The 13,905-nt window shown below is 41.7% G+C and overlaps 1 protein-coding gene across 7 annotated transcripts in view; it reads left to right on the forward strand.

Annotated features, from left to right (window-relative positions):
- The window catches only part of LOC311223255 (serine/threonine-protein kinase PAK 2-like), a 52,589-nt gene that overhangs the window by 27,303 nt on the left and 11,381 nt on the right, over nt 1-13,905 (forward strand). For 5 of the 7 annotated variants that reach the window (XM_084308029.1, XM_084308027.1, XM_084308031.1 and 2 more), the window contains exons 2-8: nt 762-955; nt 3,968-4,074; nt 5,138-5,285; nt 6,169-6,185; nt 8,179-8,286; nt 9,697-9,823; nt 11,312-11,375. In XM_084308029.1, the coding sequence (XP_084164155.1) occupies nt 778-955; nt 3,968-4,074; nt 5,138-5,285; nt 6,169-6,185; nt 8,179-8,286; nt 9,697-9,823; nt 11,312-11,375 (749 nt within the window). In that variant the 5' untranslated portion in view covers nt 762-777. The remainder of the gene's footprint in view (nt 1-761; nt 956-3,967; nt 4,075-5,137; nt 5,286-6,168; nt 6,186-8,178; nt 8,287-9,696; nt 9,824-11,311; nt 11,376-13,905) is intronic. The other 2 variants (XM_084308032.1, XM_084308033.1) reach the window with 2 other exon arrangements.

Consider the following 13,905-nt stretch of genomic DNA (forward strand, 5'->3'; position numbering starts at 1 on the left):
GGTGAGGTTGACGTATAATGTGTGTGTGTGTGCGCGCGTGTTGTAATTGCCATTGTTAAAGGTGTTATAGATATCATTTTTTGTTTCAAGTTGTTTTATTTGTCACATATAAGGTACATGTAGTGTACATTATAGTGAAATGCTTGGTTCTGTATGAGCTTCCTATGTATCGTTAAAAAGAATGTGCGGGTCCAAAATTAATGTTGTTTACATGTTGTGTGCATGTATCCCATCCTTACTTCCCATTTCCCCCACGTGGAATTACACCTGATTGGACAAATGACATACTGGTGCTCTAGTGCGACATCTAGTGGCTCACCTGATTGATTGATTGAAAACTTTATTAACAGATTGCAGAATGGGTACAATACGGTACAGCTCAATACTAACAACTGCTAAGAGGATGAAGACCAGAAAAAGACTTTCGTCTTGTTTACAATAAGGCTCCTCCATTTTCCATTCATCAAGACATTTATGACATACAAGACATACAAATATACGGTACTGTGTAAGAAAAAGAGACAATAAAAAAAATATATATATACATCCGAAGGGGGATTTTGACATTTACCGGGGCCAGTTTCTAATTGCAGCCACCTGTTATCTATTGTACCTCTAATACAGTAGAGGTCTATGTTTTGGACACTTCTAAATGGCGGCACCTCTAGACACACCACAGGTAGAATATCCAACCTCTGAATCCTATATAATGTGTGATATACTGTATGATCTGTGAATTAAATGTGTGTGTGATTCTGCAGGTGTACGTTTGTGTAGATGTGTGACAGTGGAGTGTGTGAGGACAAGCCGCCCGCCCCCCCTGTCAGGATGAGCAGCCAAGGAGGAGGAGCCAAGGACCCTCAGTCGGCCAATCACAGCTCTCGGCCGCTGCCCTCTGTACCGGAAGAGAGGAAGTCCAGGAACAAGATAATCTCCATGTTCGCCTCAGAGAAAGGTAAACACGACCAGCCGGTAGATTAGTGGTCAGAGAAGCAGGCTTGTGACCAGAAGGTTGCCGGTTTGAATCCCCCACGAAAGCGTTTGGGGAACATTGGAGAAAGGGGAAGTGAAGCCCCCCCCCCCCCCCCCCCCCCCTCGCTACATTACTACCATCGGGGTGGCCTCGAGCAAGGCACTGAACCTCTAACCGCTTCAGTGGAGGTGGTCACTGACCGACAGTAGTAGACTGTCATACTGCCGTGGTGCCCCTGAGCAAGGCACTGAACCAGCGATGTCGGACTGGGAGGCTCCTGGGTGTGAAGCAGGGTTAAGCAGAGTGGGTGCTCCGTGCACCTTCCTTGGACAAATACAGGTTAAAACAAAAGAAGCTGATAACATTTAGAGCATGAGTGTTGCAGAGCTGAGGTTTCACACTTGAGTTCAGTGAACCCACTAATAAACACACAAGTCAGATACAGGCATAAGCTCCGCCCCCTGGCGAACGTGGGTGGGTGGGTCCTACTTATTTTTGGTAATTTGGTTACCAGAGATGCAAGCGTCATCCCTGGTGCAGAGCACTTGTAAATAAAATGTAATAAAAAATACAATTAAAAAAATTAAATAAAAAAATAAAAGTCTGATTATTAATGACTGGTCTATTGAATCCATGATCTCCATAATGACTGGTCTATTGAATCCATGATCTCCATAGATTGACAACAAGAATATGTAAAATGATAGGAGGCAGTGTACGGATATATTAATTATTCCGCAGGCTTTCTCACAAAGCGTGCCTTCTGTCACTCTCAAAGCACCCCGCGTCAGGAAGCGACAGAGAACGTTCGCTCAATTACATGGAGGGTTTCACTGGAATTCTGTTGCTAGGGAACCGTTCTGACCCATGTTTATTTACTGTTATTGCAACAGGAAGTAAACTTAAGTCCATTTAGAATGTTGGGTAAAATCTGTATCTTTTGCAGCAAGGGCTAGTTTCACAGTGCTCAGTCTCCTTCCTCACGGCCAGCTCCGAGGAGGACTCGGGACTACTACTAGTCAGGAAGACTATTAATTGGGGCTTGCTCAAAAATATCCTTTCAATATGAGTAATTCAATTCAACCTTTATTTATACTTGATAAATACACTGAGTAGTTAAACTCGTTTACAGTGTCGTCGAGACGTTACGTTCACAAGTGTCATAATGCGTTAATAAATACAGAAACATCAGACAATCGGGGCGGCTGGGTGGCGCAGCGGACATTGCGCTCGTCACCAACGCAAGAGACACGGGGTTCGATTCCGGCTGTCGCCGTTGCCTCCGGCTTGGGCCGGTCGTCATACTAATTCAATTGGCAGAGTTAGCGGGTGGAAGTCGATGGGTGGTAATCTGGACGTTGTGGACAGCGACTCCTACAGGTCGGTTGGGGACGCCTGCACAGCAGAGACAGGAAAATGGCGGGGGTAGTGTGAGCCTCCCACGCGTTACTCCTCGCCACTGAGAGGCCGCGCTGGCAGGTGAAAAGATGTGACAGGCTGCCTCTTCGTGTATCGGAGGGGACACGTGATGCAAGGCTTCTATCCTCCCTACAACCGGCCAGTGGGGGGCATATGCGAGCAACGTTCAAGACAGGGGAGGGGAGAATTGGCACAGCGGGTAATTGGGGTGGGAGGAAAAAAAATTGAAAAAGAGGAGAAAAAGTGGATAAAAAAAAAAAACATCAGACAATCGGAACAAGTTAGAGCACATTTAAAAATGTAAAGAATTAAAATAATAAAAAAAAATAGGTAATGATTTTAAAACAATTACATATTGTGGTGACCTGATTGGTCATTAACACATTCAGAGCCGGCCGGATATGACCAAATTAGGGCTTTTGGCCAGCGCTTTAATCAATGGGAGGATGGGGATATTTGCGAACGCTTAAACTATATCTTAAATTATGGCTATGGGTCTAATACACCCGTCGCTTATCAATGACTTGCTTGCAGTCAACATGTACGAAATGGATTGTTTTTCCATCTGTACATTTCCGTTTTATACCGTTTTGAATACGAGTATAGTTTTGGAGATTTCTAGTAATTCCAGAGAAAGACACGATAATACCCCTTTAGTGGAATACACAAACGCGTTGTAATTTTTCGGCTGATTTATGAATAGTTTTCAAATAAACGCTAGATTATTGATAGTATAATGTGTCCTTATGCACGCTAGAGAAGCGGGCTGAAAAATCGCTTATCCGTGCATTGCTCCGCGTCAACGGCACACACACACACACGTTATGACCGCTGTGAAAAAAACATCTGATTAACCCAATACTGGTAACATAGATTCCTTACCTCACATATGATGTTCTGCAAAAAGATTAATCTAATTCCTGATCGCCATTCCAAATATTGATCACGTTTATTGATCCAACGTTATAGTCCAAAACACATAATCGACGCTGCTCCCAGCCTCCCCAGTCACTGTGGTAACACGATACTGCTTGCCCGAGAAGGGAAACCCGGACCGGAGTTTCTTTTCTGATGCACAGTCCCAGCCAATCCAATCCAATGATGTGCAATACCATCCGGGAGATGATAGGTGGCGGTATTTGCCCTTTTGCGAGCTCAGACCCATTCCCAACGATAACATCAGGTTGGATGGATGAAAATGAATGGATATCGCTAATAAAAGAAATAACGATTAAAACCCGACTATACTCGTGGTTGGCACTGAATGGGTTAAGGTTCTAAACCGACCCATAGACACTAGAGTGTCTAGTTTCAGAGTTTCCTTCAGGGTATTCCATGAGGTAGGAGCAGAGAGGCCAAAAGTAAGAAAAGAAAACTTTAATAGCTTTCAGTTTTTTTATTTAGACTAAATAGCTTTTAGTTTAGATTATTCGATTATCATAGACTGAGAAGACACTGTGACCCTACAACTATTATCATAGACTGAGAAGACACTGCGACCCTACAACTATTATCATAGACTGAGGAGTGACCGGCTTATTCATCCCTCTGCTGACCCTTGATCTTTGCCCTCAGGAGGCAAGAAGAAGGACCGTGACAAGGACAGGCCTGAGATCTCCTCCCCCTCAGACTTTGAACACACCATCCATGTTGGCTTTGATGCCGTTACCGGAGAGTTCACTGTGAGTGCATTTACGCTTGATCTGTCTGTGTGTGTGTGTTAACAGAAAGTTAACCCTTTCACTACCACAGTACAGAAGGTTAACCCTTTCACTACCACACTACAGAAGGTTAACCCTTTCACCACCACACTACAGAAGGTTTCACTATCACACTACAGAAGGTTAACCCTTTCACTACCACACTACAGAAGGTTTCACTATCACACTACAGAAGGTTAACCATTTCACTACCACACTACAGAAGGTTAACCCTTTCACTACCACACTACAGAAGGTTAACCCTTTCACTACCACACTACAGAAGGTTAACTCCTTCACTACCACACTACAGAAGGTTTCACTATCACACTACAGAAGGTTAACCCTTTCACTCCCACACTACAGAAGGTTAACCCTTTCACTACCACACCACAGAAGGTTAATGCTTTCACTACCACACTACAGAAGGTTAACGCTTTCACTCCCACACTACAGAAGGTTAACCCTTTCACTACCACACCACAGCAGGTTTCACTACCACACTACAGAAGGTTAACCCTTTCACCAGCACACTATCTGTAGTGTGGTAGTGAAAGGGTTAACCTTCTATAGTGTGGTAGTGAAAGGGTTAATACAAACAGGGGAACATTGTCAGCAGCACCACACAAAGTATCATAGTAATCAGTGTTGATGTTTAAATCTTTAAAAATAATAATTAGGGATGTTCGATATTGGCTTTTTTATCGATATACCAATATTGTCCAACTCCCCCCCCCCCCCCCCCCAAGAAAACTGAATAATTTCAGGTAATTAACATTACAGATCTCTTGTCGTGGAATTAACACATTATGCATACTTTTGACAATAAATAAAAATAAGAATTTCTTCTTACTTGCCTGGGTAAATAAAGGTTAAATAAATGTTAAAAAAATAAATAAAAAAATTATACCGATCATTTTCGATATAACATTTTAATGCCAATATCGGTAGGCCGATAATATCGGACATCCCTACTACTACTACTAATAATATATATATATATTTGAACTAATAATACAGTGTGTGTGTGTGTGTGTGTGAGCAGGGCATGCCAGAGCAGTGGGCTCGTCTCCTCCAGACGTCCAACATCAGTAAATCGGAACAGAAGCAGAACCCTCAGGCGGTCCTGGACATCCTCAAGTTCTACGACTCCACCAGCGGGAAACAGAAGTACCTCAGCTTCTCCGCCTCGGGTCAGTGTCCTGTCCTCCTCTCTGTCCTCCTCTCTGTACCCCCTCTGTCCTCCTCTCTCCTCATCTCTCTCCTATCTGTCCTCCTCTCTCCTCTCTGTCCTCTCTGTAATACAAGTGCCAAGTGAGCAACAGGATAATAATAATAACAAAAAGTATTAATACATTTCAGTTAATTTGTCCTTGTGATTTGCACGGCTATGTCCCATATTTGTTACGGGGAATGCCTCCTGAATGCAATGTTGTAACAGAAGATATCGGGCGGGTATACTGTAGGTGGGGGGGGGGGGGGGGGGGGGGATCTGATATCAGTATTGGCCTAAAAAAACATATCCTCGTATTCCTACTCTTTTTCTCTCTCACTTCTCTATAGATCAGAGACTAGGGTTGGGTACCGAACTCTACTTTTAAGGGTACCGACCAAGTTACATCGGTACTTTCGGCACCTTTACACGTTTAGTATAAAGTACAAGAGTGTAATATACTAGACAAGAGGGAACCTTTTCCACAAATATATATACATATTACTGTCCCGTCTTTAGAAATACCAGACGGGTCAGAGGAGTTTGATCTATTTATTGAGGATGGCCAGATAATGTTGTTATTTAAACATTTACAAACATAATACATGATCATGCAATTTATTTTGTTGTGTCACAACAATAAATTACTAAATGTTCTAAATAAATAACAAAAGTTTGGACTTATAAAAAAAATGTAAATAAACTTTGTTATTACAGAGAGAATTAAAAAGGTACCATTGGATACCGATACCAAATTCCAGGAACTGGTACTGAAATGTGAACGGTACCCAGCCCTATCGGAGACTAATGGAACATTCCCTCTCGGTCTTTATATTTTTTCCTCTCCTCTTTTTCTCTTGCAGATAAAGATGCACTGTCGGTGAGTTGCTCCCCCTGTTGGTTGCTTATTATAAAATGAGTCTTTGAGACAGGGCCATAATGTGCAGTGAGTCGTTTTTAAAACATTTTCAGAGGGAACAATGTTTTCAAAGCTAATTTTCTAAGGATGGTAAGTTGGAAGTTCATCCATAGTTGAAGACGGTAGTGCATGTATGTTATCTATGTATGTGTATGTTATGTATGTTTGTATGTAATGTTTGTTTTGTATGTATGTATGTATGTATGTACTGTTTGTTACAAATGTTATCTATGTGTATGTATGTATGCACTGTTTGTTACATATGTTATGTATGTACTACTGTTTGTTACATAGTTATGTATGTATGTACTGTCTGTTACATATGTTATGTATGCATGTATGTCAGAGCATGTGAGCGGCGTGGAGCGGCCGAGAAATCCGCTCTTTGCTCTGGACGGCTTAGTTCCGCTCTCATTCGCTCATGTTGGCCCCCCCCCCCCCCCCCCCCCCAAGCCGCTCTACGCTCGCTCAGCGCTCACCTTCATTTGCGCATCAAGCGCTCTAGCCCGCTCAGCAGGAATTTTTTTTTGGAGCATGGTGTAAATTAGCTTGATTTGACCAAACTACAACAGTCTGCACCCCCTGGGCCCCTTAACAATTGTTTGTATTGAGCCGTATTGTATTGTACCCATTCTGCAATCTGTTAAATAACGTTTTCATCCATTCTACTAGCTTTACTATGCTAATGTACGCTAGCCTAGCCGCAATGCTAATGTTTATACTGGCAGATCCCATTCACGTTAGCATGTAAGCTAACAACATCAGCGCTCTTTTTGTGAGACTAAACTCTCCGCTCTTGGTGGTACATTGTGTTGATGTTGGTTTCGTTTCATCAATAAATGAGGCAGAACACAGTGAATGTATCCTTTTTTTTTTATTGCACTTTGTTTGTTTCTTGCTTAAAATAAATGTTGCTAAATAGTTCACCCGAGGTGATTTAAAGATGGCGGATTTCTGTTTTGACTTAGCAGGATGTGTAGTGACGCGTTCACCCTTCTGATTGGTTGAAAATGGCCTTCATGTTTGAACTACATCGCCACCTATTGCTTTGGCATTGTACTACATGTATATTACATCAGTTTAAACCACTGTGTGATCGTGTGCACTGAGCGGCTGGGAGCGGCTCGGAGCGGAGGAGAGCTCTCGCTCCGGAGTCACTGACCCATTTTAAAGCCCACTCCGCGCTCACTTCAAAATCCACCCGCTCCGCTCCGCTCACATGCTCTGATGTATGTATGTATGTATGTACTGTCTGTTACATATGTTATGTATGTACTGTCTGTCACATATGTTATCTATGTATGTACTGTTTGTTACATATGTTATCTATGTATACTGTTGGTTACATATGCTATGTATGTATGTATGTACTGTTTATTACATATGTATGTGCTGTTTGTTACATATCGCTGCTGTCGGGACAAAACCTCATAACTCAATTTTTTTTTATTTTTTTTTTATTATATAAATCAACTCCGTAGATCATCCTCCATATGTGTGTGTGGGTTTTACAAAGTTTAAACAATGGGAAAGCATTAAACCGATCATCTGTCTAAACCTCCTAACTCTATTCACCCTCAAATCTGTGTTAGTTTTTTTCATCTGCTGAAAAGTTGGGTTTTTGGAGTTATGAGGTTTTGTCCCGACAGCAGCGATATGTTATGCATGTATGTACCGGTATGTATGTATGTACTGTTTGTTACATATGTATGTGCTGTTTGTTACATATGTTATGTACTGTTTGTTATGTATATACAGCATGTATGTACTGTTTGTTATGTATATACAGTATGTATGTACTGTTTGTTATGTATATACAGTATGCATGTATGTACTGTTTGTTATGTATATACAGTATGTATGTACTGTTTGTTATGTATCTTTACACTTTATACAGTATGTATGTACTGTTTGTTATGTATATACAGCATGTATGTTATGCTTACTATTGCAGTCATCCAAGCAGGGTGCTGGTACCTCTCCATCGGGTGGTAAGGATGATGAGGATGATGACGAAGCCCCGCCCCCCATCGTGGCTCCGCGGCCGGAGCACACCAAATCAGTGAGTCACCGTCGCGTGTTCGGTCTCCATGACAACGCTGGGCCTGAAGAAGTCTTTATTTGTAGCACATGTGCACAAGTTAATATACAATCATTTCTGTTAATAAATAATAAGTTATTGTACAATCAATAGGCTACTGTCCATCCAGTGTCTTTAGAAAAGATAAGGTATCTGCTGACTAGATCAGAACAAAGAGATCACTCTTTTATATTAATGAGTTACAACCTCCCTCCTCTCTACTGTACCCTTCAATAATCTTTCGTATTTCATTGTATGACGTTTTTACTCCGTTTAATTTCATCATCCAATCTATTCCAGAGAGTCACCACCACAAACGGAAACATGCATGCTTTTAAGAGTAGTGCGAACGCACGGCTGTTTTTAAATTAAACTTCCCTCTTAAATCGTAGCCCCCCTTTTTTTTGGATGTTTACAGGAAGTAAATGTGATGTAAATTGATACGGTTGAACGGTAGGTGTTGTTTTTACAGGATGACATGAATCACAAAACAAACATACTCAATATCCCTTTTTACAGACCAACCAGGTGCTTAATCCTCAAATCTGAGAAAAGTTCAGAGAGATTTCAATTAACCTTGTTATTGCCACACATTTTAATAATAAATAATAACACATTAACGATAAATAATAAATATACAATAAATGCAAACATAATAGAATGTGTACAATAAATTAAATCAACTGCAGAGTATGGTGGAAAGGAATTAAACTGACTAATGGAGACCAAGGTATTGAGTTTTAGAGTTTGTTGTATGGTGTCCCGCATGTCAGGAGCACAGAAGCTAAATGCAGATTTCAGTACAAACTGTAGGTGCTTTAAGTGTAAGAGCCAAGACTGTACCCTCTTCTTGGTCATAATACACACTGCACTAGAGTCCATGCAGGGTTTAATAGTTAAGAGTCATAATACACACTGCACCAGAGTCTGTGCAGGTTTTAATAGTTAAGAGTCAGACATTTCTAATAGTTCTCAAGTTCTGCCGCCGTTAGTTCTCCATGCCCCCGGTTGTGGAGCCTGATGGCTGTAACAGGCATGAAGGACTAACTGAGGCGGTTAGTGGTGTGTTTGGAGGGGGGAGACTGTGGCTGAACCTGCTCCTCGTCCAGGCTAGCTCCTCATAGAGGGGGTGGGAGGGGTTTTCCTCTAGTTTGACCAGTTCAACTCCCACCACAGAGCTTGCCTTCTTGCCTCTTCAGCAGTCCACCACCAGCTCCTTGGTCCTGGAGGGCTAATCTTGTCAAACCTGCAAAACAAGTTCAACTGTGATAGTTCAACTGATAACGTCTACTCTACAGTAGCTAAACCTTTTAGAATACACCAACCAAAGTTGTAAAGGAGAAGTATGTGTGGCGTCTGTGTCTGCGCTGATGTCACTTCCTGTGGTTTCAGGTGTACACGAGGTCGGTGATCGAGCCACTTCCAGCTCCAGAGGGAGATGCAGCCTCCAAGGCAGCCGGGAGACAGAGGAATAAGGGGTCAGGCAAGATGACGGACGAGGAAATCATGGAGAAACTCAGTATGTAAAGCTCACACAAACACAGACATGCATGCATATATATATATACACGCACACGCGCGCGCACACACACACGCACACACAGACACACCAACTCTGTAATGAAATATGGCATTTTGGGTAATTTTTAAAGCTGCAATAACTACTTTCTGACAGTATTTCTCACATTTTCAAAACATTTGATCACCACCTGCCACCAGAAGGTCTCATTGTGTCATGGTGTCTCTACTCAAGTCAACCCTGCACCACCAGCAGCAGCCAGTCTGTTGTTATGCTATCATTTCTTTTCTTTGTTGACAAAACCTGGCCTGTGCTGTAGCTCCTCCGCTCACGTCAACACTGTGCTGTCAGAACAGTGTTATGTTTGTATTTACCCTCCTTGTTTCACGACCAGGAAACACCAAAGAGACAGTTGTATGTATTGGTCCTGTCCAGCAAATCTCTTGGAGGATTGTGACTGTAAAGCAGTTTTATGTTGTTTTTTTTAAGTGTTTTTTTGCAAATAGACCACTGCACTTCCGCGTTACATTGAGCTCATGGAGGAGAGAGCGGGGGGAGAAAATTAATGAATGTGTATGAGAGCCTTGACATTAAGTGGTTGTAGCTACGGCTGTGGGGGTGCTGGAGACATGATCCAATAGACTTTTATACACCCGAGTCTCCTGAACATGGAGAGACCAACCCCAAGTCGATCGGCACTTTCTCTGCCGAGCTATAGTCGCTTTACGCAGATTGCCCACGGAGTCTAGGTTCATCAATCTGCGCATGCAGAGTTCTGGAGTAGGTGCGGAAAAGTGACTATAGCTCGGCCCGAGAAAGTGCCGATCGACTCCGTGTTCAGGAGACTCAGGCGTATAAAAGTCTATTGGATCATGTCAAGGCTCTCATCCACATTCATTAATTTTCTCCCCCCGCTCTCTGCCATGATTTCAGAATACCGGAAGTGTTGCGGTGGTCTATAAAGCGATTCTGCTTTATTTGAGAGGACAGTGAGTGACAGGCAGTCAGGGCTAGAGAGAAGGGAATTAACATGTTTTACAAATGCCATATTTTAACACCCAGGACATTGTGATTAGTTCAAGTTTTGTTTTTATTTGTCACATATAAGGTACATGTACATTACAGTGAAATGCTTGGTTCTGTATGACCCTCCTGAGATTGTGCTTCATTCAGTAAAAAGAATAAAGACCAACCACTATACAAAGTATACAATATACAAACTAAAGTACAAAATGCAAACGGTAAAAGAAATGACATGGTGAGTCACCAGGACGCCCAGGCAGCCTCATGTTTATACGTGATGAGGGCTCAACAATATATCAAATTCATATCGATATCGCAAAGACTGCTGTATGGGCATAGTGCATAGATACATACATGCACACACATGCTCACAAACGCAATCAACAACACAGGAATGTTGATGCCTATTTTATCACTCAATGCTGCTCTAATGTTCTTGTTCTCGATTGTTTGAATGATTATTAGGAACCATTGTCAGTATTGGAGACCCTAAGAAGAAGTACACTCGCTACGAGAAGATTGGCCAGGGGTAAGTATGCATGGACACACATGTGAACATTAACAACCTACTATTTTTTTTATTAAAAGGTGCTATAGATAATGGTCCTCATTCTTGTTGGTAATAAAAGTTACCAAGGAATTCCTTCGTAACTCGATTTACATACTTATTCAACATTCTCGAAACGGCTTCGTATTGTAAATTCTTTGTAGGATTTAACTAAACTAAATAAATAAGAACTAAAACGGTCGCTGCGGATATAGCTACTATATAGTGGAATATACTGTATTAATATGCCATATACTGTCTTTTTCTCTATGACATTATTTATTGTTGGTTTTATTTATTTATTACATTGCTTGCGCACATCTAAGAGCCAGTGGGCTTGATTGTATATTACTGTTGCACTTTACTGTTACATTTGCACTCTGGTTGGATGTTGTATTGTACTTGTGCTCTAAGATGACAATACATTTGAATCTAATCTAATACAATTTTGGGAGATTATATAAAAGATTATTATTATAATTTGGAGTCGCAAATTGCTTCGCTCTATGGAGCGTGCGCATGCGCGTGTGTGTACAGTATACAGTATCCCAGTATCTTCACAATATCTGCTGCATCGTTAATGAGCTATAGATTTATATGGAATTCGTTAATCTATTGCACTATACAGATCAGTCACAAATGCTTTAGCGCTACACCACAGAGCTTTTAGAAAGGTGCAAAATAAAAGTATTGCTTTCCCCCCCCCAAAATAATTATTGATCAATTAATTTATAATAAAAAAAAATTGGCGGGTCCAAAATGTATGTTGTTGTTTACATGTCATGTGCATGTATCCCCTCTCTACTTCCCATTTCCCCATGTGGAATGCACCTGATTGGATAAATGATGTGCTGGTATTCTAGTGTGACATCTAGTTGCGGAATGTTATCTATAGCACCATCTAGTGGCTGAATGTTATTTATAGCACCATCTAGTTGCTAAATGTTATCTATGCAGGGGGTTCTCAACCTTTCTGCTGCCAAGGCAAAGGAACCCCTGTGTTCAATAAAATATTCCAGGGCACCCCTACATACGATAAAGACTTTTCCGGTCCTGTCTTTTTTGCTACAATGATGACAAAAGTGCTTGCTTTCAAAATAATGTTTATTTAAGAAACCGGGAAACACATTTGTGTGTATATAGGCAGGCTATATAATGCATTAACAGGTGTTTCAGATCTAAATGGCTTAGTACTGTTGACGTTACACTGCTTGTAGTAGTAAATCAAATTGCATATTTCTTTAAATAAAATTACAGAAAATTATCACTAACGTGCTATCTGTTGCAGCTGCACACTTTTCCATAAAAATAGCATATTTGGATAAGTTTGACCATTTCTCAAAAACAGAAAATCATGTTTTTTTTTAAATACAGAAAATGATCACCAAGTTACCATTTCTCAAAAAATATAAATAAATACAGAAAATAAGCACTCGTTCACTCAGTGGACATTTCTAGCTCAATGCGAGGTCTGCTGCTGCTGGCTAATAATACGGTCAATACGTGGGGAGATCTTTGACAAGGCAACACGCATGTCATCCTCAAGGCTCAACTTGGCCCTATATTATTTTTGTTTTCAGAGCTGTCATGGATGAAAAGCCAGCTTCACACAGATATGTGGTGCTGAATGGTATCAACACCTTAACTGCTGCATCATGAGATACTTGGTACTCAGCACCACACTCTGAAACTAGCTCTCCAGGTGGTATCAGATGAGATTTCAATGAGTTCTTCCAAGAGTTTGGATGGAGATGTGTCAGGAAGCTTTGTCTCAATGTTGTCTGTAAAGTTTTTTTTATCCAGAGTAACTTGGTGATCCTTTTATTTTTTTTTATTTATCTTTTTTTCCCCTCCTTTTTCCTCCGATTTTCTCCCATCCCAATGTTAGTCGTTATGCCAATTCCCAATCCCCTTCCTGGTCGCTGCGCACTTACCCCCCACAGTCGGTCTGGGAGAGTGGAGGCTATCGCGTGCTTCCTCCGACACACGTCTAGCCAATCAACCGCTTCTTTTCACCTGGCAGCGCGGACTCTCACTGAGAGGGTGTAACGTGTGGAAGGATCACACTACCCCCCTTAGAACCTATCCGTGCTGAGCAGGCGCCCCGACCGAACTGTAGGAGTCGCTGTTTACAACGACCCGGACCCACCCCGCCAGCTTTCCCACCCTCTAATACAGCCAATTGTATTAGTGTGAACGGCCAGCCAAGCTGGTGACAACGCCGGAGCTGTGAGCTGGATTCGAACAGGCGAATCCAGCGTCTCCGGTGTTGGTGACGAACGCAATCTCCGCTACGCCACCTGACCGCCCTTGGTGATCCTTTTCTGTGTTTTATTAAATAATGATTTTCAGATTTTGAGAAATGGTCAAACTTATCCAAATATGGTATTTTCATGGAAAACAGTGCAGCTGCAACAGATAGCGCTTTAGTGATCATTTCCTGTAATTATTATTATTATTTTTTATCTCAAGGCACCCCTGGCAGCTCTCTGCGGCACCCCTGTTGAGAACC

Source organism: Notolepis coatsorum (assembly GCF_963971535.1).
Source record: "Notolepis coatsorum genome assembly, chromosome: 2".
Lineage (NCBI taxonomy): Eukaryota > Metazoa > Chordata > Actinopteri > Aulopiformes > Paralepididae > Notolepis > Notolepis coatsorum.